At 37.1% G+C, this 26,435-nt stretch overlaps 1 protein-coding gene across 4 annotated transcripts in view; it reads right to left on the bottom strand.

The window, feature by feature from the left end:
• LOC126859063 (ras-related protein Rab-37) overlaps positions 1-26,435 on the bottom strand; it is an 85,423-nt gene that overhangs the window by 38,993 nt on the left and 19,995 nt on the right. For 3 of the 4 annotated variants that reach the window (XM_050609982.1, XM_050609992.1, XM_050609974.1), the window contains exons 3-4: positions 26,075-26,353; positions 13,746-13,856 (exon numbers count right to left, since the gene is read on the bottom strand). In XM_050609982.1, the coding sequence (XP_050465939.1) occupies positions 13,746-13,856; positions 26,075-26,353 (390 nt within the window). The remainder of the gene's footprint in view (positions 1-13,745; positions 13,857-26,074; positions 26,354-26,435) is intronic. The other variant, XM_050610048.1, reaches the window with a different exon arrangement.

The following is a 26,435-nucleotide window of genomic DNA, read 5'->3' as shown; positions in this document are numbered from 1 at the left end:
AATTCTTCGAATTCTTTTGAAAAATATATGAATCTTAAAAAATGGGCACATGCCGTATATCATCATAAATCTTTGATCTCCAAAAAGAAAAATATTTGTATCGCATAAATACTTAATTTTTTTATAATTATTATTGATTAATTATTTTGGTTTGTTGTAATAATTATATATATCTTTATTAATTATATATATATATGGTAACACTAATATTTTTTTCAATTTCATACGGTTTCGTCATATGACAACGAAAATAATTTTAAATTGTGACTCCGATATGTCAAGCGACTTGAAACTATCGACGTGTCCCTTTGGATATGCAATTGCTTGGTGTGTCCCAGAGCTGTCCGAAAGAGGAATGATGTCTATTCGACATAGAAAAGAACCGTATAAAGCCGATTATCTATGATACTCCTTTTCTGTCTCAAGTTAGACGAAGTAGAAAATCATCGTAAGCGATTCGCAGAAATTTCTAGAGTCTGATTGAATGGCTTAAAAGTTAGCTTTTATTGTTAGAGAAAATTGCAACTATCTTTCTTTCATCCGTTTCGGTATATGTCAATTTTTCAAATTTTCATTTGCTTTTAGTAAATGCGATTTGCTGAAAAGTTTGAAACAGTATTTAGTAAAAACTCATTTGCGACAAGGAGCGACAAAAACACAGTCTCTAACAGGTGTGTAAATCTTCATTTTCAACTTATTTAATAGTTTGAGTCCGGCAACACAAAATGCAATATCGATTTTCGTCGGTATTTTTTTCTTTTATAATGTGATAATATAGGAAAAAAAATTGTTTATTATATTAACATATTTTATCCAAAACAGTGATATCAGCATGGAACAAGATCGTAAGATAAATCATCTCGTGGGAATGTAAAGGGATCGATCGACCCTTTATTTAGATAACTCATTTCACGTCCTTCAATACATCTGTGGTCCCACCCAGAGTTTTCTCAATCAAGATTTTGTGGACCACCTGATACTCTATCAGTAATGGAACCTGTGATTACAGTTAAAGTACTTCACGCTTTGAAGATGTCGCATAATCCATTAGAAATTAATTCATGAACAAATTGATCATATTATTATATACAACATTTTATTCGCAGATCCGACGTTCATTTTGCTATTTAGCGATAGAAAAAAAACAAATTGTTCATTAATAATTTTACCAGAGAACAATGTGGTTTCTTAAAAATGTTAACATTTACGCAAATAATTTAAAATTGGATAAGAATATATAATTATTATAAGAGATATTAATATTATAATGTAAAATACATATATTATTATTTAATTATTAAAGAACATGGAAAAATATGAGTGAGTTTTGTGATTTTTACGATGCGTACATTGGAATTTCAATCATCAAATTTCAATTAGCGACGACGTAGAACGAGAGTTGTGTCATCAAAAAGATCGATACACAGCGCCTATTAGTACATCAAAATGTCAAACAGAAAAAAAGATTGTCTGTCGCCGGTGCACGTTTTTCCTCGTCGACGTTCATGATATGCGAACAAATTGGCCCCTGAATCCTTCTCCATGGAAATCATTCCTCTCGTACGAGAAAGCAAAAAAAGACTCGTTTCTTTTCGGCCGATTTATACGGTTCTCGATGTCGCTCTTTCCGCGCAATTGGAAAATTGATTCGCTTCGATCTCTCTGCTCGTCGTGATCTCTCCTCGAACAAGATTTTTTTCGTCGAGTAAAAAGATTTACGAGCGCGATTGATGTTACTCTCGATACTACACGATTCCTCTCATTCGCGGGAAATAAAATATCTCCCGGAAATAAAAAAAGGAAAGGATGGAAAAATCACGGAAAAAATGTTTATGAATTTTTTTTATATACGATGTAAAAAGGTTGAAATGATTTGCAATCCTTAAAAGATTGATACAATCCATTATTTATTCTATCAACGAATAATTAAAACTTTTGCCTCAATGTAGTGGGTGAGCAATCGTGTTTTCAATAAAAAAAAAAATATGTTATTTAAATTCAAGATAATTTCTCGTTCGAATTCGGAAAATATATTTGAACAGCTTTCGGATTTTTGTAAATATTTCGTACGCGAGCTCCCATAAAATGTTTAATAGTTTGGTCAGTGTTTCGTGTTTCATTCATTTGATCCGCAAATATTTCGAAAATATTGTCCTTTGAAAAAAAATTTTTTCGACAAATAATGGCTTGCAAACAAAGTTTGCTCGCGACTGCGATATTAATTATTCATCGAAACGCGACGTCATTAGCAAAGCATTAATTATATATGTTGCGGTATCTACAATCCAACAGCCGTCTCGTTAAATAAACGAGCCGCATAGGCCGGATATGAGTAACAGTAATAATAATTGTACGGATGTGCGCGCACACACGATACCGTTTCAATTATCACAATCCATCATTGCGAACTCGGTAATATCTACAATCGTCTACGGATACGATTGATCACATTCACAGATGAAGAGGAACTCTTTTGCGTATATGTTGCGTCGTGTTGGAATTACATAAAATATCTGCTAATTACACAAGCGTATTTTATATTCTTTTTGAAAAATCACGATACAGATGAATAATATATATTGAATAATAGCGTGTTGAAAAATTTTACTGACCTTCCTACAAATCGCTACGCAAAATGCAAAATCGCAATGCCGATACAAGAAACACGCATAAATCTTGAAAAGTGCTGTAAATTTATATTCTGAAATATCGTAGAAAGCTGAAATGTTGTAGCCAAGATTTATGAACAGTCGGCGCCGCGAATTCCTTTTTCTCCATTTTTTTTAGTATTCGCATAATAGAAACTGTGATAAATGCAAAGAATTGCGAATAATAATCTCGCGTCGAGTGTGATACTCTTCTTTGATGAAATTTCTTGAATGCAAGCATATCCTTTTCAAAAATATATTTTGTTGGTTAGTTATATATTCTGCAATATTTATCACTATAATTTTTTGTTCAAGTCTACTTTATTAATTTATAATCTTAATTGAAAATATGCTTGATTGTTCACGAAATGTCGGAATTGATAATATTCGTTGAAGAGAGAATCTACAATTGACTTCAATCTAAAGATTCAATTAAGAATCTTTAAAATGTGAGATTGAATTGCATTTAATTATCTTTCAGATATAATCTTTCAGATTATAATATGCTTAATAGCCTTTTATGCACATAATTTTTTTTGTAATTTTTCATAATTAAAGCTTTAATTATGAAAATATTCAACAAATATTCAATATTAAAGACTAGAAAGTCGCGAGGCGAATGGTTTATCGTTAGCCATATTTTGAATTCAAATTAGCATGTAAATAGCGAGAGCTTAATGATAAATTTTGCGATGCAAATCAACTCTTCCTGTCAACTCAACGGCCAACTTCCCGTCTACGAACGTAGACTTCGCGAGTTCGCCTCGATTTACGCAACGGCGACGGACGTTTACGCAACCTTAATTACGCAAGCCTTGATGCAACATTAAGGCGATTACCAGTCGGCACACAGCCGGCAATTATCGCACGCATCGTGACGGTGTATCGCGCGTCTCAGGGCGGCCTCTAAGTCCGACAATTATTGCACGCGACATGTCGCAAATAGCTCCTATGTACGGCTCCTATAAACCGCAGCCGTCCTACTAAAGCCCGCTTCAAACGTGACAATGGAAATTACATTCGAGAATGTCGGGGAACCGATGTAACATCTGCGGAATACGCTCGCAAATTCCCCGCACTCTTGTCTCTCTCCTCGAACGACGACGAAGCATTCCGAGGAAGCTCTCGAAAAGCTCTTTATGCCTCGATATAACATCGATATCAAGTATACATACTCAGAGATGTACTCGTGAATGTTCCATCTGCGTTACCACGCTGCGCGTATTCTCCTTTTCATGCATTTTTTCGTGCCTTTTTCAATTTTGTTTAAGACTTCCTACGAAATTAGGAATAAATCAGTAAGTTGAATGTTGAAATTAAAAGATTACATATAATTCGAAGCGAAATAAATTTTCGTTCGACGATCAATCGATGATATTACTCGTTACGAGCATTTATTTGTATAGAACTGCGGGCTTGAATTTTCGCAGGACCCTCCCTATAATGTGCGCTAACCGCGAAATTCCATTTCGCAACAAATTTCCATTCCGATGGGCGAACTTGGCGGTTACGCGCATTATGCACTTGACAGTTCCCGTTTACAAACATACGGTCGATCTTGTATATCTTGCGTCAACCTGCAACGTCATCTATAATCCTCCCACAGAATTTCCCTTTCTACATCTCCCTTCCTCCTGCATTATATAGATCGACTAATAATCGTATCTGAAATACGGGACATTATGCATATTGCGCGTGATTAATATTATTATTAAATTTTAGTTGTGTTTCTCCGATTAGTAGTGCAATCTGACAAGCTCTCTGACAAGCAGGATTCGCGAATTTTCGTTTCTTAATTTTTCTCGCTCTCTAGTCTAAACCGCAAAACCAAAGACTTTCAAAGTTTTCATTATAAGGTTTCTTTTTTTACTAATAGTTTATCTCAGCGGCTTTATATCTTTTTTTCCTCTCTCCCTGCTGAGATTTTTCCTTACACGGATACACACAGATTGCGAAGACGAAGACGGGTAAAATCTGCTATCGGGCATCCCACTGCGAGGGAAACCCAGAGACCGGAGTTTATTAGCTCAACCCTCAGTCAAGAGAGTGAAAGATATAGCAGCGACATAGTAGCGCGTATAAAAAAGAGATAAGTGTCATCAGCTACAAAAATTAATAAAGCATAAATACAGAAGGGTGACGTAATTAACACCGTGGGGCGTTGATTTCGCGCGAAAGGTTAACTAAATGCCAATCGCTGAACTTGACCCGGCGCAGAATGATAAAAACGGCAGCTCCCTCTCGAAGGGACGCGTAAACGCGATGGTCTCAGCGAGATTAAATTATTCGCCTTCCAAGAGAGAGAGAGAATACGATTGCATGGCCATCTCTTTCGCATGGTCATATTATTTCTATTAAGAAATCTTATTATCTTAACAATACATGACTGTTGCGAATAAAATGCACGTAATCTCTATTGTCGCGCGCGAGCAACTTCAATCCATCGCTACCGAAAAAGGGTGCCCTTAACCAAATTCCCCCCTTCCGCCCATATACAGCGACATGGAGCTCGGGATGTAGAAAACATATAAGGGCGCCTCCAGCCGCATAAACGAAGTGCTTTTCCCCGCCGTGACGAGAATGGGGGGAACGAAGCCCCCCTTGGGCAAAAGAAGGAAGGAAATAGTTATTTGCAGGCCGCGAACGGTCAGACGACTTCGTTTGTGCCACCCCTTACTGGCAGATGTCGGATGTCTTTCTGACATGGGACTGCGTACGTGGGCCTCCCACTCTCTCTCTCTCTCTCTCTCTCATTCTTTTTCAAAATGGCAGAAGTACTTTGTACTTAAGGGCGTGGGCCCGCTCGTCCCGACCGTTCACGCCTGACCTTTTCATTGTGGGTCCGGACAAAGGGATAGGCGCGACGGGCTCTAACGCGTGAATCTCCGCAGGAGATTCAGCAGAGTGGGAGGCCGTTCACTTTAGAACTGACCGCTCGAACTTTTGCATAATTGCTTTTTTGCGGTGATCAAGACGTACGATGATAAAGGATAGACGCATATGTAACGGAATTTTCAATAAAAGTGATGAATACAAAGTTTATAGAATACGATGGGCGAAAAATATTTAAGTAATTTGACAAGTCTGAAAAGAAGAGAGAAAAAGAAGAGAAATTCGAGAGAAAAAAGTTTTCGCAGTCATATGATTTTGACAGATCCAATGACTCATATTTTACGCGATTTATATTCCTTCGCACGATTCTCTAGGAACGAAAGTTTATCCCCAAAAATGAAGACATCCATAATAATCGGTTATTAACAGCGCAACTCGAACAAATTATGATTAAATGGCATTCGCTGAAAATGATTGGAAAGAGGGGGAGAAATTCACAAGCAAACAAGAAAGTTGATATCGCGTTTGAAATCGCGATCATCAAACAATGGAAGCGTACCTCAAACATCGCGCCGCTCCTAATTTAATCCCTTTAATCGATAGCGGCCGCACGTGGCCGATTATTTTCGAGGGGAACCCGCGCGCGCACAATATCGAAAACCAATAATCAACGACAAATGTTGCCCAGTCCCTTCCCCTTTCTTCCTTCCCTCGCTTCACATCACACACGGTCCGATCTTCCAGCGACGCGTAGTGTAGTTTACACTCGGCCTCGATTCAATTACACCCGGTTAGAGCAACAGGCGGATATATGCGTGAAAGAAAGAGGAGGAGGGATTAATCTCCGACGCAATTTATCGCGCTCGCCTGAAAGAGTTATAATTCGATTATATTGTTGATAATTTGATTATATGAACACTCGGTGGACAATCAGCTGGCTATTCCGCGTCGACGAATTTACGGTAAGTTGAGAAATTATATAACGCAGATAAAAAAAAAAAAACGTGAAAAAGAGACGCGCTGCCCTTTCTCTCGATTGACATTTTAAATTGGTGCGTGGGATGCAACGGTTTTCAAATTTTCATTATAGATAATGCAAATTTTCATGGATGATGTCATCGCGTCTACCTTCCGATAAATTCTTTACTGATCGAATCGAATATATAGTAATGATTTTTCGCCACAACGGGATTCTCGTTAATTAAAGTTTCGTTAACTAAATATATTTTTTTTTATTTAACTGTAAGAGATGCGGGCTTATTTAAGGGTTAACCTTTGGCGGATATAATGTGGAGTCAATCTCTTCGTTTCAAAGAAACTTGCGAACACTTGCGTTCTGCTTTATGGTAAAACAAAATTGCCAGATAATTAATAATCGCATTATTAAATTCAAGAAACAAACAAGAATTAAAAAATTAATTTGTTTTTTATCTCCTCAAGAAAATGAATGCTGAAAGTAGCGACCGTATACTTTAGAATGTTTAAATAGATCAAGAATCAATTAACATATGTATTGAATATGTTGTTGAATTAATTTTAATTTAATTCAAATAAAAATTAAGTGCCAAATAAAAAGTCAATTTTTCCATGCAAAACCTTTTGTCAATACAAGACTTAATTCGTCAAATTTTCTGTCTTCTTCCCTTTCTCACTCTGTATCACTGTATTAAAAGGAATAAAAATTCCGAAAATTCTCCAAGATATCTTGGTTCGCTTAAATCGCTCGATGATGAAATAATAACAAATAGACAAATCGAGGGCATTTTTCAATGAAAGCAAATTGGTATAAATATTGATAAGCAGCGCGGGAATCCACGATGAAGCAGGGAAGAAGAAAAGGAACAAGAACAACACGAAGAGGCGGAGTGGAGCAAAACAAATGCGGAAGAACGAGAGAGAGAGAGAGAGAGAGAGAGAGAGAGAGAGAGAAAGGGGAGGAAGGCCAAGTTCGTGACCAGAATAATGTTCTCGAGTCTCTCTCGTACGCTGGCGCATACAAGAGCAAAAAGATATGAAACGATTCGAGCAACACCGGTATCGTCTGGAGTCGGCGATCCACTCGTTTTTACTCGTAAGTTCTCTCTCTCTCTCTTTCTGTTTTTAGGAAGCCACCATAGTGAGAAAAGACCGACGGTAAACCGCGCTTCGGAGGTATCCCATAAGAGAAAAGCGAATGCTAGATCTTTCTGCTTTACGAGAGAAACATATCTCCATAAACGGATCTATGAAGATGGGAAAGGAGAAGGAGAAAGTGAAATCTATGAGGTAAAAATAATGAGGTTGTTTAAAAACATCGGTACCCTTCTGAAAAAAATCTCCATAACTTTATATTGAAAAATTGATATTGATTGGCATGAACTGTATAAAATTCCGATGAATCCGATTAATGTGATGTGAAACGATATTATTTGCGAATATAATTCGAATAATCCGAGAGAGACGCGATATCACACAGTCGGTGTGAAAAACGTTGAAAACGAACAATCTCTCGTAGCGATTTTCCGGGGATGGACGCTCCACGCCTTGTTTCGGCATCTGGCTTCGATGAGCGCGGCTCTGTCGATTAAACCGGAGTATTCGAAATGATTTTTATGATTGAAGCATCGGGAGAACAATCCACTATCAGTCAATTTAATTAAACAGAGTGCATTTCCGGCATATTCGAGGAAGGATTGAATACGCGATTGTTTCGTCTCTCATCGCGTTTCTTCCATCATAAATGCCGCGATCCTAACGAAGCCCGCGGATGCTAACCTCGTATAATTCTCGGCAACGCGCATTGCGTATAATTAAAACGTTCTTCCCGTCCCGTAGAGATCTCTCTCGCTCGCTCTACAGTCACGTCGCTTCGATGTTATAAAGCTATCTGAAATTCCCTTCAATCTGCAAATAGATGCGAGCGATCTTCATTACAGTATAAAAATTAAAAAAAAAAAAAAGAATAGAATCGCGTGTATTTTATAATCAATTAATTGCATAAACGGCATTAATGTAAACTAGGTATGTCAATTAACGTTCGTATAAATTTAATAAATGGATATTTTTTACATCGACATATCGCATATGTTGAACCATATGTAAAACAATTCTGCAATAAAAATAAACTATCTTTTTAAAAAATTTATAAAAAATAGGAATAATTATATTTATGTATGTGCTTGTATAAAGTTTCTTATCAATATAGAATGATAGATAAAAGCGATTAGGTTCATCTTTCTCTTAACTTGTTACATTGGATAGAATAGATGAATTTACGAAGAAAAGTTGATTATATCGATATATCTTGAAAATTGAGTTTAAAAACTATTTTTGGAGAGAAAATAAATTAAAATTTAAAAAAAAAATTATGTAGATAATTATTATGTAGATTATGTAGATAATAAAAATCTCTCTCTCTCTCTCTCTCTCTCTCTCTCTCTCTCTGAATATACAACCAATAATTTTGTATTAAAAGTCAAATTATTAGACATATTTATTATCAGGATGTTTTTTTGGAATATAAAATATACTCTTTTAGTTTTTCTTTGTTATTATACAAAAATTTAATGCTTCGTTTAAATTTAAACGGCGATCTATACACGCACATCTCTCCTTCGAAATTACTGTATATATTTTCTAAATAACACATCTAAAAAAATCTTTTTATTTATAGCACTAGTTTCGCTTTAACATTAAATCACGTTCAATAGCGATGTTATAAAAAATGACGAAACTTTGGCAGCCGCGTGCAGCAAAATTGATATCCCCAAGTGTACAGGCAATTTAGCAAATATTCTGGAAATCGGCGCGTTTCGCCTCGGGACTTTCACAGGCGCGAAAGAGGAGAAAGGACGGACTTGGAACGCGAGGAAAAGAAGAAACCGAATCTGCTTCGTCACGTGGCGTAGCCTAACTTGGCACTCTTGGGCCCGAGTGATTTATTGTCCACCTTCCCCTTTTAATCCTCGATACTTCGACGACCGTCATTACCAAGGTCTCCTTGTCCTCCTTCTCTGTCTCTTGGAAAATTATAATCAACTTTACTACCGCCTTTCATTTCTTATTTCGCAGACTATCAATGTTAGTCGACGTGGCTCGAATTCTTGAAAATAATGGTACGCAAGTTTTCGCAAGTAATTATCGGAGAAATAGCGATTTTTAACTCTCGGCGGAGATCGCTTTCTACGCGATCTCATTTCAGATAGCTCCGTGACATCTTACTTGATTTTGCGCGTCTAAAAGGAGAAACCACCGTCTTCTTCCACAAGAACGCGTACAACTTTTCTTTAGGTTTCCTTTATTCACCTCCCTCTCGTCCCCGACTCCCAACCCCTCGTCGCTTTTTACCCTAAGTATCTCAATATTGAACGGACTCTCTAGTCGTACGCTTTGTCTTTTCCTCTTTCATATCTTGTCAAAGATAGTATTGTGACGCGTTTTCTCCGTTTTCTACGCTACTGGGCTTCAATGCGATCACGGTCCATTTTATCTCTGTCACCGCGAAGCGCCGATTTCACCAAGGCTCTCTGCGTGACTCGTCCCCTTATATTTATAATGAACACGGGGTTTATTATCTCGTGCTCAAAGTATATTGAGGTTAAAAAAACACAATTAATATAAAATAGCGATATCATTGAAATTTTGCTAGAAATTGATAGAAGTGATATTCTTTCGTTCGAAAGATTATCACTGATTAAAACTGATAAAATAAAATGATATATTTTTCACATTAAAATCTCATCGAAACTGATAGGAAAAAAAATACTGTATTTTAAAAATTTCAAAAAAAATATTTAAAAATGTAAAAAATATAATTATATTTTTGTTATATTTTTTTCTTCGATAATATGCGAATTATAAAACAACTCCCTTTTTTTCATTTAATAACTTTTAAGAAATATTTAAAGCATTTAATCGATTTCGTAAAAATATTTTTTAATAAGAAATTAAAAATTTGGAGAAAAATATTTTATAAGATAAAAGATATGTGCGTGCGTGTGTGTGTGTGTGTGTGTGTGTATGCGCAAGAAAGAAAGAGAATTGATAAAGGCAACATTATTGAATTGCGTAAAATATACTCAGAAACTACCGTCGATAAGAATTCAATGCGATTCGTATCAATTGCAGACAACCGTTAGAAACAGAAGTTACGTAATAAGAAAATTGATACAGATTATATATAATTCTAAGAAATTTCGATATTAATTATTTTCATAAATTTATCGAATGATATAATATTTTTATTAAACATCTAATACCGTCGAGACGAAGTAAATTAACAAGCATCTGAGCATTTATGTTTCGTATCACTCATAAGTTGCATATTAAAAATAACGTTGCGATTTCGCGAGATTTATTTAACCGAGCAATACCGTGATTAACAAAACTAACGAATATAGTAAACGTTTAATTAATACCGCCTCGACTCTTCGTTGAGTGAACTCTGATCAACTATAACGGTCTTGAACTCGGCCCGGAATTCGCAGTAATTAATTAGAGTTTGGACCATCGATTCCGCCTCGGAACAGATTAAAATCCTTGAACGAGACACTTACGCTGATTACGAGATACTTAAGTCGTCTTTCTTAATTGTATCGTAAGTTTCCATGAGGTATAAGGTAAGATATTCGTAAATCCGAGATACGAATCTTCGCTTTAAAATACAATAACAAACGTACAAGAAACATTCTCTGTGCAAATAGTTATTTATAAATTTTATAGAATTTATAAATTAGTCTATTATAATAGACTTTTTAAAGTAAATTTTAGATAAAGTGATGCGTAAGAAAAAAATTTGTATAACAATCGCGTGTAAGTAAATAAAGAGGGAATAAGAAAACTACAAAATCTCGACAAATATAGAATCCCAAACGGAAATTCTACTTTACTTCAAGAATTCCGAAAGAGATATTCAAATCGACTGAAATATCGGTTTAATTAAACGTTAATTACTGCCCCTCGAGAAGAAAAAAGCGTCCCCGTTAGTTTGGCGATTTCTCTGCAATTCCACGATATGAAAATGAGACTTTCCATGCGGGAGAGCGTCCTAAGACGACATTCGCGAGAGATAGTTTCTCGCGTTGCCGGTGAAATCCGCGGCTAAGCGGTCGTTTGATAGATTGCAATTGCAACTTTCTCGACGATACGGTAAACCGAGCTGGCGTGCACGGCGGTTGTGCCGAGAGAGACGTGTTCTCGTAACTGGAAAATGCGGCGACTCGTTGCCCCATAATCATCGACGGGTCGATGTCCACGATATTTCCGTCGTGACGGAGGATAAATAGCAAAATCCTCGGCGCGTTTGCATCTATAAACCTGAGTCGCGCAAAACTTCTTTATACTTTTTGCACATTTTATGATCAACTTTATGTTTGGAATCATACATATTATATATATATATATATACATATATTTTTTTTACATATTTTATCACGACGTAAAAATATTTTCGTATGAAGAGATATTTTGATATAAAATTAAACATTGAAGAAATTTTTTATAAAAAAACATGATTGGATATATATATATATTTTTTTTTTTCGCAAAAAATATTTTTCCGCCCCGATAAAATTTGCAAAATATCAGAAGTAAATTCTAGGAATTAAGAAGATGTAGAGGAATAGGACTCGACTGGCAGATGCACGTACCATGCGATTTACGTTAAATGCCAAGGTTGCGCTAAAGTCACACGACGATCCGCAAGTCGGCCGCTACCGCGGTCGGTCGGTCGATCTCCTCCCCCGTAATTGCATAGTTTGTATATCACAAAGACTTTCTCTCCGCCGGCGAGTCTTCATCAAAGGCGAGTGCAAGCCAGCAGCCACCTGAAAACCTCAATACTCAAACGCCTCTATGCATAAAATCCCACACAGACCGAGCAGCCCTCCTTCCCTTCCTCCCGCCGGTATCTGCATCTTCCTCTCTTCCCCGTCTTCCCGATGATTCGCAAAAGTTTGTACCGAGCGGAGAACAAAAGGGAGGAGGTCCAAGCCATTCGCTTCAACGACTCTTTTTCGAGGCTGATGTCCCCTTTATCTCCCTCTCCAATAATCGTCGGCCGGACCGCGAAAATATCAAATATGCAAATTGCAATTCTCTTACGTCCTCCCTCAAATCGAAGTAACGAAACTATAAATCGAATTTCTCGCCGACGACAGGCGCGCGATCGCGTTCTCATCTTCGAGGAGAGGCCTGTCATAAATATTCATTCGATAAATCGCGATAAATCATGCGGTCCACGCAACGCACATAAACAACGCACAACGCACTTTATCTTCGAGAAGAAATATTAAGTCGATCGTACAGCGAATGATGTATTTGGAGCATAAAAGTGACGCAATGCACAGACGAGGGTTGTTCGCAAGTGGGGCGCGTTTATCGAGTCCCTGCCGCTTCAAGAGTTACGATTTACTTTGAGCTAAGAATTCCAAGTCAAACGTACGCGAGAGCGCGTACTATAATTCAGCCTTGAGGATCTACATCTAGATACATGAGACGATATCTCATCGTTGGGCACAATTCACACCTGCGATGCAATAGCTGGACGATAGTATTATTATAACAGATGCAGTTACGAGAAACTTGCGACAATTGAGATTTATAGGAGAGATTAAGTAGTTTTCTCTCTAAATTTATGCGATAAAATATTTCTGGCTCTACACGGATAAACGCGAGCAATTATTGGCAGATTAGGGAGTCTCTAATCACGCCGACTATTGTATTTATGATTCTCCTTTCCTATTTTTTCTTCGGTTAGATCATTCGATGCACAATCAAAGATTTGCATGACAAAATCGCAGTTAAGCGCATCGTATGAATAAGACATGTATGAATGCATGTTGCGTCACGTTGCTCGCATTGTCAGACATTGATACGTCATTGCAACGCAATTCCGCTCGGCGCACATCGCAATTAGTAGTGCACCAGACAAAGAACGTATATAACTCCGTTAAAGAAAGACTAATACACACCTTCCAGTCCATATATTGGTCTTTTTTTACGAAAAGAAAGATCATTAAAAATAATTGTAACTCTAATCCACACAGCGTGGGTGTTAAAAAATTATTGATATCTCGAGAAAAATTGTACAAATTAACGATTGCATTGCCGATATAAGTTACGGAGCAACGAATAAAGAAACGCAAAAATCTCAAGTGAACAAAAGCTTCGTTACTAAAGTTTAACTTTTCGAAATAGTATTGAGAAGATACATTTCAACGATCGTTTCGATGGACTGGAAGGCTTTTAATTAAATATCTCGACGCAGAGACTCGCTCTGTTACTTACCGTAAAACCGATACCGACGGTGGCCGCGAAGTTTCCCGGCTGAAATCTTCCGGTATCGAACTGGACCAATAACGAGGTCTTGCCGACTCCGCTATCGCCGAGGAGGATTGTCTGCAAGCACACAATAGCACATGAGCTGTGTGTAATCGGCATCGGATTGCCGAAACTTTATCTCGAAAGAGAAGTTTTTTTTTCGTTGCGGGAAGAGAGAAAGAGAGAGAGAGAAAGACATCTTACGCGATTTATCTCGAGGAAGAAAATTTGTAAGAGATATACTTTTCTCCGAACTAATATCCTTCCCATGCGAACACGTTTTTTTCCTTCCCTGTGGAGAGCACCGTATAAATATTTTCCCGTTGTCTCGTTTTGGCGCGAAACGAACAGCTGTACTGACAAAGAGCTTATAAAAGCGTTCGCAAACGCAATAACAAGGATCAGTTTTCCGGCTCTAGTCAAGTTCGGTGCATCTCTCGAACGCAATCACTGTTCTATTTTGAGACTGTTTGATCCATTGCATACGAGTCGAATGAAAGGAGAGAGATATATAGAGGATAGGAGAAAGAGAGAAAGAGGGGGAGACACAAACAAACGGTGACAATTCATCGAACGCGCGGCTCGACCAATCAGTAGTAACGTCAAAATCAATTATTATCAATAAACGATAGATACGCAACGAAACACACCGATGTTCATCTTCATACCTCGTCATCTATTCGCATTCATCTCGCGATGCTTGTTTAAAACAGATCGATACGTACTATCAACATTGTTCTCTTCCTTGCACAACCTTCCGTAGATAGCAGACCGACGATCCATTAAATAAATATGTGATATATACTTATATCATATTCGAAACACGTGGACATTAAATAGAGAGATATAATAAATATAAAAAAATATATAATATTATGATATTATTAAAACTATTTTAATGTATTTTATATTGTTATAACTACGGTACGCAATGTGCTAAGCCGAATTCTTTAATAAACTTAGTTGTTTTTTTTTTTATTAAAATCAAGTACACTTGTGTTAGAAAGGTTGCCTTTTGCAATTAAAGCAATTTGTGTTGATTATTATTGTTTGTATTGATTATTATCGTAAATAAAATATTTATAATTTAAAAAATATGGAAATGTCATAAATATTTTAGATTATTGAGGCTCTATCAAATAGTATGTATTCAAACTTGAGAGTTTCTTCAAATTGCTAAATATGAATCCGATGTCAAAATTGGATTCAAAATGGCGAAATCAATATAACAGAGAGGAAAATTTAAAAAATTGTCAAAATTTTTATTAATTTCGCTTTTTCGAATTTGTCGATTTTAATATCAGATTCGTATTTTCTTCGATCTGGAAAACTTCAGTTTGAATAAATATTGAAAAATGTTTTTAAAATGACCGTTCCTCTTTCTTATGTTAGAAAGGAAATTATTTTTCAAGTCCTAAATAAATATTGTACACTGTATTATTGTACTGTGAATTGTGTAAATATTACAAAATTGGAAAAAAAACTTTCTCTATTTTTTCTTCTCGATTTATTTTTTATTCTATTTCATAAGACCACCATGATCATTGTTAAACAATGGCGAAAAGATTGTTACATTGTTTGATGCACGAGAATATCAATGCCATTACCTGTAACGAAACAAAACGTGGGTTCAGGTAGGAGAGTTCATATGGCTAGCAGGTGCGCCTCCATTGTGTTCTGGCGAAGAGAATCGTTGTCCTTCGCTTGACGATAAAAACACGTCACCGACCGATCGGCGAACGGGCAATAAGTGGTTAAATGACATATGACTCTTAAGACTCTTTGCGATTTTACTGCCGAGAAAGAGAGAGAAAGAAAGAGGCGCCAGTACATTGAAATATAAACGCGTTTTTTATGATGGCGTCCGACGGCGATATTTTTAGACTCGGTGATTCTACTTCTCGAATCTAACAATGAGTATAACTCGTGCATCCACATCACTATCCTGAGAGTTATCATTATCGATAATATTTGTTACACTTTGTAGGATGAATACTTTCAAAAATTGGATAAAATAAATCGTTGCATAAGCGGCAAGAAAATCGTTAAAAATACACCAATAATTTTTTTCATACACGCTTTTATATATTCTCCTTCTCTACTTCTTTAAGCTTGAAGTTTTAACGATATTGTATTGAATTTATCTCAACGACAGAATATATAATATATAAAAATATATAACATTCTATTAGAAAAATAAAAGTAACCATCACACTCTTTAGAGAAAACTTTTTCAGTAGAATACTTCCTCAGCTACTGACAAGATAAATTCAATAACGTATAAGATCGTTGAAAATCATCAAGTTGGAACAAGGATACAAAAGACGATATTTCGTAATTTTCAAAGCCAATTTGTTTAAGAATAGAATCTCGTGTGAAAAAAATATTCCACATATTCCACATTATTCTTGCACAAAAAGTAGGTTCTTTTTTTTTTTTAAATTTCGAATGCATTCTGCATAACAAAGCATCACGTAGCTAAGTAGATTTATTGTAAGATTGCTGAAATTGATTAAACAGCGCGTAGAAGAAGGGAAATTAAACTTGCAATTAATAATCACGACGTGACTAAAGAGCGTTCTTACTGGCGCAAAAAGAAGCCAGCACGATCTCGACGTTCAATATCCCGTCACGTGTCTTAGATGCTCTTCGCTTGAATCTCTCAAAGAGGGATTTTTTTTACCTCTCTTCCTATCGAACGCGCATCTTTCGGAAGAAAGTTTTCGCTCGAAGATCACAATCAGCGACTACCAAGAAAAAAAAGCGAATGCGCGAAGAGGATCACCGAAAGAATTGCAAAAGGGGATACTCTGATTCGACGCCGGCTTTAAGAATCCCGTTTTTCAAACGGGACATCAAATCCTCGGATGAGGAACCGAGCTCGGATGTCACGTCGCGAGGTCACGAAAATTTACAATCCCTCGGGGGAGATCGCCGAGGCGTCCCCTTCGTGAGTGAGAGAAATTTCCATTGAAAGATTCGCAGGGACCCCCAGGGGGTGGTCGTGACGAGTGTCGGCGAATGTGTCGGCCTCAGGGGCGGAGAAACTTAATTCACTGCCCTTCCTTCCCCGTCTCTCTCTCTCTCTCTCTCGCTCCCTCTCGCTCTGCCTCTCGCTCCCTCCTGCATTGATTCCCCTCCTCTCGCTTTCCTTCTCTCTCCCTCGCTCTCTTTTCGCTGCTGATCTACCACTATGTTCTCCCCCTCCCTCCACCCTCGGCGGAACCCCGTCGCTTCTTTGTGGATGGTCGCCCTGCCGCGCGTTTTCAATTAATTGTCAAGTAATCGCCGTGGGTGAGCGAGCGTTAAAAGCTCGCTGCGAGAGTCAGAGAGGATTTTGTTGTGCGACGACCAAGTCGCGTGAAACTGACTTCTCAGAAGTTGTTACATCGGAGTTATAAGGATTATTTTTATCCGAAGAAATTGGCATGCAAAATGACGATATGAAGCAAAAGTGACATTCCGACATTAAAATTTGACGTACGATAATAAAACGCAAAAGTTTCTTTCCACACACGCACATACATTTTAAAGGCAACATTACAAATTAAATATTTATTCTGATTAATGTTAAGTCCGTTTCGATTACGTACTCAAAAGCCGAGATTATCTAGAGTAGGTAATCCATTAGTTCTGTCTACCTGAAATATCTCTGCTATTTTAAACCACAAGAGAAAATTGAATTTAAATAGTTTTGTGTTGTACGTCATGGAGTGACAATAGTTTCATTATGGACGGAAGACGTGAAAGGAAATTTAAAAGTCAATTTTATTTTTTTAAATAAAATGATATTTTTTATGATCTAATTCTAGCTGTAACTTCTAGGAAATAAATTAAAACGCACGTGTTCCAAAATTAATAGAGTTTCGATCAATTTAAGTTAACGTCATGGTTTAGTTCATCAATTTTTCTTCTTAATAGCAGAAATATTTCGAATGAAGAGAATTAGTAACCACCCGATACATATGACTGATTAATACGATAAATTTATTGTCGATTCTCTCTCTCTCTCTCTCGTTCTTCTGTAAGAAGCTTAATTTATATTTCAAGTACTTCATCTTTGCAATCATAAACTACCTGATTTATAAATATCTCGATATGCTTATCATTAAAAAAAAATTGATTCAAATATCTTATCTATATAAAAAAATTGATTCAAATCAATCAAAAAATCTCTAGTTTAAGATTACATTTAGTAATTTTAAAATTTTGTTACAGATTGCTATGTGAAAAATAATGAATTTTAACTTTCAAGACATGGTTTATCGACGATTATAAAGATCGCGATACTTCTTGCAACAAACGTTTCTTATGTAGCCGCTTCGAAACAATGATTAACGATCTCGCGTGCAATCAGTTGCGGTCATTCCTTGCATTTTAATCAGTGACGATTTACAGTCGTCCTTTTTATATTTTTTTCGCAAACATACTTGTCGCGATTCCTTTATATCGCAGGCTTATCTATAGAAAATTTTTTTTTTGTAAGAAACATCAAAATCAAAATTGATGAAAGTAAGGATTTATTGCACTGAGAAAAAAAAGTTGTTGATTTGACTAAATGTGTTCAACTGATTATTATTTTTTTAATTGAAATATTGAAGTATTTAAGTCAAATACATCATGTTAAATTTAACATGTATTTAACTTAAATACTTAAATATTTCAATTAAAAAAATAATAATCAGTTGAACACATTTAATCAAATCAACAACTTTTTTTTCTCAGTGTGTACGTTTCGAAATTAAGATCTTGTCTATAATATAAGAGCAAATCTAAAAGAGATTGGATTAATATCGACATTCAATATCTAATTTTACATTTATTGCATAATTTCATGTGATTGCATATAGAAGATTATACATAAAATTGAACAAGACAATTAAAATTATAAACGTTTTGAGATGCCCGACCTTTTCTTCTACTTCTAATTTCAATTTTCAATCTATTTTCTTTTGAAACTATTTAATCTATAATTTTGTCGAAAACTCTTCTTTAAAACCTCAAAATGGAAACTTCGTTTATTGATCAGTTGAAGTATATATATATAAAGTAGAATCCCTTATTAAATTTATCTTAAAAATATATGAATACTGTGATCCATAAAGGAAAAAAAGTTGAAGTTAAAAACAGGAAGAAATTATGATTCCAACGTCAAGAATGCTATACTGTCCATTAATAGACTCTTTTTAATCATATATATGTTCGTGAATACAGTCCATAACTGAAACGGAAATGTAAAGTTGAATACGATCAGTGAGAACAGCCATAAAAATCGTGATCGTAAAACGTACCATGAAAACAAGCCGTAAAAATTTACGGATGAGGATGATGCGGAATTCACAGGTTGTCACAATATGGTCCTACTAAGCGAGTTCACCCTATAATGGTCTTTAATGGAGAAAAGCGTTTTACGAACTTCACTCAATCGGGCACATACAGTCAAAGCTTTTTTATTCGCGGGAGATAGATTTTGCCAAAATGCCACGAATATGGAAATCAATATATGGATGTATTTATTATACATTGTACGCTATAAAAAAAAAATATGTATTGTACTATTTGCAAATTTCTTTATATATATATGTATGTCGGTTATACACATGTTTCTGTATTCGATTTTTACTTGCGTAGAATCTGCGTCATTTAACAAAGTAAAAAAATAATATCTAACGCTAACAAAAGCGAGTAATGATAATACGTGTGTCGTACACATACACAAATCGCATTGAGATTTGCACGACACATGCGTTCATTTAACACGCGTCCGTTGCGTATGCGTATACATGTATGCATCGTGAGCAGTTGCAGAATGCATGAGATATCGCGTTACGCATTCACAGCCGCGTACTCCAAGCTCGCACGCGTGAAGAAAAAAAAAACGAGCGTACAAAGATGGAGGCATCATATACCCAGCGGTGCTCGATTAAATGTCGTCTCTTCTGGAAAGAGTATATGCCCGAATAATCTTGAAAATTGACTGACGTTTTTAAAAAGGAAACCCATTATTCTCCTTCTTTCGAGAGATTTTAATTTTTAATTTAACATCTATTTTGAATTTTAAGTAGTAAATCGTTTTCTTTTAAAACTATTTAATCTATAGTTTGACTGACAGCTCCTCTTTTAAATCTCTACGTAGAAAATTGTTCGTTTATTGTCTATTTGAGAAACCTATAATTTTTATATAAATTAAATCTATCGAAATTCTATAGAAGCTATAAACGTAAGGAAAATTTCCCCCAAAAAGATTGATAAAAAGAAGCTAAATTTCGACTCGGGAATTCACATACGTCAAGTGTACAAGTTTGAAAATAGATATTATTTATCAAAGGATAAAGAACTTATCACACAAAATGGATAAGAGGGAATTTTGTCAACGGACAAATCTCATTCCACTGCGATCCAATGCGAGACGTGACGACCGGAAATCCTATCGCGAAGAAAATATCCACGATAAAAAATGTAGAGACGCTCGAGAATAGAGGAAAAGAGAACAAAGGGACGAGCGAGAATCTCGTGATATCGAGGAATGATCTTTAAGAGGCGCACTGACTGATTGCGGGTGCGAAAAGAAACCACGGGAATATTCCGATGCACTGAATAATCAGAAGAATATTCAATATCGTATTCGACGCTGAAAGCATAATATCCGAGAAGAATCAAAGAGAGAATATTCTTTCCATATGTACAAGAATTATAAGAAAAATAGAGTATGACAAACAATCCTTTTGAAATTATTTGATAGTAAATTTGAAAATTCCATTTATTTCGCCGGCAAAATATCTTTCTATTAAATAACCCCGTAATTTTTTTTCCCTTGTCATGCCGCGAAAGCTCTCGCGGACTCGGATCGCTTTCTTTTTTCATGCGCGACGGCCTTTAGCCGCGGACAATGCCGCTTTTCGTGGTCGCGACGTTCAATGGCGCATGACAAGGCCGTGCGCATTCGTATGCTAATCGTCGGCGGGATGGGGGGAGGGAGAAGGAAACGGAGGAAGAAACAGAGGAGACGACGATCCACGCTCGCGGTATACGACCGATAAACGCGAGCGTGGGTTGCGACTCGCTCTCTCTCTCGCCGAAATGAAAATCAATATTTCGCGTTTTCTCTTTAGTGTGACATCGCACAGTATCAGAAATCAAGAGTCGTTGCGAATATGGTCTTAAAAAATACTGGAACAAAGCAATGAAATAAAAGAAAGATTAAACAAAAAGATATAAATATAAAAAAAAAAATTTTTTAAATGGTATTAATATAAAAGTAAATAACAATAAATTATAAGTCAAATTCATTCGACATGGACATATTTAAATATATTTATTACTTGAACGGTAATAATTCTTCGAATAGTGCATATAAATATTGTTGTTATGAATGGGAGCAGTTCAAATAAAGTATCATCCATATTCAAATCGCAAAATATATGACGGTGCATTTCTTCATATCGAAATCACGCAGAGTGACACATTAGCCACATTTTACGTATCGTGACATTTATACGCGGTTTACGTTTTTTTTTCCTGAAAAAATGATGTCCCGTTTATTAAAAAAATCATCCAAAAAAATTCGGGAAAATTGCACTTTGGAATTCGAGCAAAGGGAGAACGAGTTTTGTCGCAGCCGCGAAAATTTAATCGATCGCCAGCATGACGTCCGCTGTCAATGCATAATCTCATCACACAGTCGTCCTAATCAGTGCTCGGTGTGATATTAAAAGCCCGGATATTACGCGAATATAAACGCGGACAGATGTCGGAGTACATCGCGATGAATCGCGTTATTTGTACACAGATACAAACGCGATACAGATGATTACACGATGCAGCGACGACTCGACGAGAGAGACTCGCTGATGAGTATACATCGCGCGTACGAATGTCGGTCATAATCCGTCTTGGTTTCGCTCGGCACGTGTCCGTCGTTTGTCCCGCATAAACATGCAGGGGCGCGACGCGAGGGAGGCATTAATCCTCGGCGTCGCGGAAACGAGATCGCGGCAGTTATAGAGGTCGAGTATCGACGTTACAGGCGAGGTAAGGTCACGCGAATAATTTTAATGAGACTCGCAGCACGTGGTGCCGGGTGCCAGATCCGACGCGAGTTCTCTTCCACTTCCTCTCCTTCCTCGTCTCCTCGAGAGGGAAAAAGAGAGAGAGAGAGAAAGATCTCACGAGCGGTAACCGCCGGATAAAAATAGCCCGAGCGAAGTCGCGGTGGTGACGACCGCTGGTTTAATAGAACCTTCCGGCGGCTCTTTGGTGCAACAGCTGCGGGTGGTTAGATTATTATCGAACGGGATCGAATCAGCCGAGCGCAAAATGAAGTCGAGCAATCCCGCGAGCGGAAACATCGCCGCGCGCTTTCTCGGTGAATAGAACAAACTCCAAGGGAGTGTGTGTGTGAGAGAGAGAGAGAGAGAGAGAGAGAGGGGAAGAGATCATTTACGTAGTTTAAAATTACATTAAAGTCGGCGCTCAATTAAAGAGCCAATTTGTATCCTCTTTGAAAGACAGTGATCGTAAAATGTGTGCGGAAGAAATATCTATTTTCTACGAGTTTCGCGGAAAGATAATAAAGTAGAAACTCGTGACACATTTCCATATTCGAAGAAAGTATCTTCGTCGTAAAAACGCATTATGATTACGATCACGATGATTATGTCACGAATATGTGTATCGTCGCTTGGCGACTCTGACTCGAATAATTGATTAACTATCGCTCCTCAGCAAATGTCAATTCAATTATTCCGCCCAAGAATTCGCCCGACATTTCGATTCGCTGATAAAAGCAATTGAATGATGTAACGATCGTGATTATCGTGCCTTTCCTTATTACGTTATTACCATAGCACGCATTAAAATATGTAAGCAAACCGTGTCAAAATTTTTCTCCTATTTTCAACCTCAATTTTCAATCATTTTGACTTTAAATTATAATTTTAACGAAAGCTTCTCGTTTTAATCTCTAAGAAACATTCATTTATTGTCTGTTGGATGCAAAATAGAAAAGCTCAATTTCTATATAAATGAAACTTATCGAAAATTTCTAAAATCCATAAACGTGAGAAAACTGAAGATGAAAATAGAAGCAAAATTTCGGCTGGAAAAAAAAGAATGTAGAGACGGTAATAAATAATCGAGCAATCTCTGTAATTCAAACTAATTATTTCTGAGAACAAGCTCGATCGGATCTGCGATTGGACAATTCGTTTATTACTAAAGTTCCACTGCCAGTTAGTTAAAGCTTAGCCGATCGTAAAAAAGGCATATTTTCCTCTCTTATCTTAATCGGCAATTCTCTTAATCGGAGATTTTAGTCAAACGAGCAGGCAGCAGATCGCGCGTGACATCTGCAGAAAAATGTCCATCTTATCGCCAAGGTTATCGCTTCGCAATACTGGTGAATCCTAATTGTAGCTGCGTATCTCGACGAGCATGCAAGTTCTCTTATCGAGAGAAGATCCGTCATGCGTTTCCGGGGCGATGATCGCGACTGGGATCTAACGAGCGGACGTGACGATCTCATGCATCTGTCTTGCAGCAGACCGATTGCAAAAAAGACGCATCGCGTAGTATTCGATAGGGAAACGAGTATAAAAAATATCGCAATTGCATTTTTCGACAAAGTGTTTTCATTTAGAACCGATTATATATAAATCAAATCCATGCACGCATATAAGAAATATATTTAAAATGAATCTCGTGTAAATGAGAATATACTATAATTCCCTCTTATTTTTCTTCTGTTTTTTTTCTGTTTTTTATTCTTACAGTAATTTTCTATCCGGAAACAAGATTGTAAAAAGTCATAAATTATTCATTTATTTATATATTAATAAACCGCGCTTATATAAAAAATGTAAATTAAATGGAATTTAAAATTATAAAATTATAAAAAATTAGTTATATATTAATTATAATTAAAAAAAAAATTAATCTCGTGTATTAACATAATTTATATAGATAACATCGACAGTTATGAGACAACAGTTTTTCTCGTGACACGAAATCAGAAACGAACTATCTCTCTTTCCTTCTCTCGTCAATTTCCAGACTTTATCCAGAATCCTTCATCTACATATATATAGATGTATGTGCGTGTATGTATCGCGTTGCTTTCTACATTGCCATGCGGCCGCTAACTCAATTGGTATGCGATTGATGCGAGTCCGATGCAGATGCACGACCGCCGTTGAGGTCAGCGCATTGTCTAGCCGAGGTTTCGATACGCTCCGTTATGAAACCATACGGTCGGAGACAATTAATCTCACCTCATCCGGGGAAAATGAAGTTAGAATAATAGTGCGACGAATATACACGAAACTGCAAGACTGGCCAAAATTTTGCTTTTATTTTCCACCTCAATTATCTCACATTTATGGATTTTAAATTCTGATAGGTTTAATTTATACAGAAATTAAGCTTCTATATTTTGTATTGTAACGTTTCTTTAAAATTTATTAGAATGGACAAACTTTCAAAATTACAAATCAATAACATAATCACTAAAAAATGCGAATGCTCGCTTCTTGCTCGCAGAGAGTATTTAAGAATTTTATCGGTTTTATCGAAAAACTATTGCATTTTTCTATAAGATCGCATTCGAAGATGCTGGAAGCTAGCAATTTTTTTTTTTTTTTTCATTGGAATCGGAGAAAACATATTCCGACAGAAACGGAAATGAAGCAAAACAGGAAAAAACATGCGCGGAGGAAGAGAGAGAAGGATGAAACCGCGCGCTCTTCTCTCTCCTCCTAATTCGATATTTATCTTCTCCCTCCCGGAGAGAATTTGCAAAAATCGAGAGCCGGTTGCCGCGCCGGGGTCTTCAATTATCCTTTATAGGCGGTACGAAGTGAGTACTGACGAGGTGCCCGGACGGGCCCGAAGAAAGTGCAAGGCAAGAACCGGCTCGAGAGGTGCGCGGTTAGACCCCCTACCGGTTTTACTTGGTCCCCCTTAGTGTGTGTAAGTAGCTTATTCAAGCCCGCCGGTCCCCGGTCCCGCTTCCTCCTCTCCTTCTCTTGCCCTTTACATCTTCTACGTTCTTCCGTCCCACGTTGAGTAGTCACGAGAGGGAACCCTCTCCTTAATTGCGGCGGGCAACCGAGAAAAAGTGTTCGATGGCTTCTGGGTTTTATATTTTATTGCCACGGCGAGTCCCGCGGCTCGGAATATAAAATTAAACGTCATATCGCGATCTGAGCTGAAATCAATCGGAAATACGACTTCGCGATCGATCACTCGGCTTTCAATGGAATCTCCACCCGGATCTATCTCATGGATAGTCGCGTAACGCGCACTTCACATCGATTATTATCAAAGATTCAAGATTTGTCATTAGCCTTATCGTTATGATCAAGAATTAATAAGAATGAGAATTAACTTATAATGTGATATAAAAATAAATTTATTATTATAAAATGTATGAAAAACGTATTCGAAACACCTGGTTTTTCTTCGTAGCGAAAAACGAATATATCTCCTTACGGACGATATTTATTTCCCATTCGAGCATTTTATATTTGCATACGTACATGGAAAATTTATAAGCGGAAAGTAAGATGTTTAACAAAACTTCGACTACTGACGAAATGTACGCGATGATTCTGAACGAATTATGGCGATCAAAATGTTGATAGAAAAATATTGTTTATTCAGAAATAATTTTGTACGAAATTGAAAATCGCGCGAGTCATACAATTGACTAGTAAATCTATCCACAAATCTGAATAAAGACAACGATAAAAAAAAGGCGGTGAAGAGAGATAGAGTGATCTTACGATCACTCGTGGAACGGTTGCGAAGCTAACGAAGAGCAGTAAACGAAGAGAGGAGAAGAACAACGCGACGAAACGAAGAAAGAAACGGTGCTCGATAGGAGAGGAGGAGAAGAGAGGGCTGAAAGAAAAGGAGAGAGAGAGAGAGATACTGCCAAGAGAGCGAGGGAGAGGTCGAAGACGCGAGATGATGAAGGACGGGGAATCGTCTCGGAGGCCGTACCGCGGGACCCCCGGCATTCCCGATCATTATTCCACGGTTTCGCCGAGGAGAGGAGGCTGCCTTGTCCTTGGCACGAAGGAAAGGTTAACGTCGTTGCGTATGTTTGCGAGGTACTGACAAACGCGTACTTTTATTACGCTCGATATAAATCCGAGGCAATTTATCGTTAAAAAAGAAATAAAATTTCTTAGAGAGAAAGTAAAAGCTTATTTTAATTTGTAAATAAAAGTAATTTTCTTCAAATTAATGAAGACAGAAATTACGCCGCATTTCTATGAGAACTTAGCGATTCTTACCTTGTGCGCAAAATTGTCATCTTTTTGCTGGTCCCTTTTCAAAGAACTCCTCACGTGCTCGAAGTCGCTTGTTGTTCGAAACGTTGTGCTATAGTTGTTATCGAGCACCTCGGCAGGTGGTTTATAATCGCGGTATCCGGTAGGCGAGGGTGTCTTATTGAGGGGTTGTTCCCCGGTTGCGGGTGTAAGGCCGCCAGAAAGAACACTCGTGAGAGCGGATGAGCGCTCGTCGTCCATCTCGAACACGTCGTCGCTCATGCTATCCTCGGCTATCATAAGCTGCGAATCATAATTAAACGACGGTCTTTAAGTATCTCCGATGATTCTCTCTATTCTCCGTCATAATTTAAAAAATATTACT

The sequence above is a fragment of the Cataglyphis hispanica genome, chromosome 1, assembly GCF_021464435.1.
Source record: "Cataglyphis hispanica isolate Lineage 1 chromosome 1, ULB_Chis1_1.0, whole genome shotgun sequence".
Taxonomy (NCBI): Eukaryota; Metazoa; Arthropoda; class Insecta; order Hymenoptera; family Formicidae; genus Cataglyphis; species Cataglyphis hispanica.
Note: the sequence above shows the minus strand (reverse complement) of the source record. Positions and strands in the feature narration are given on the sequence as shown.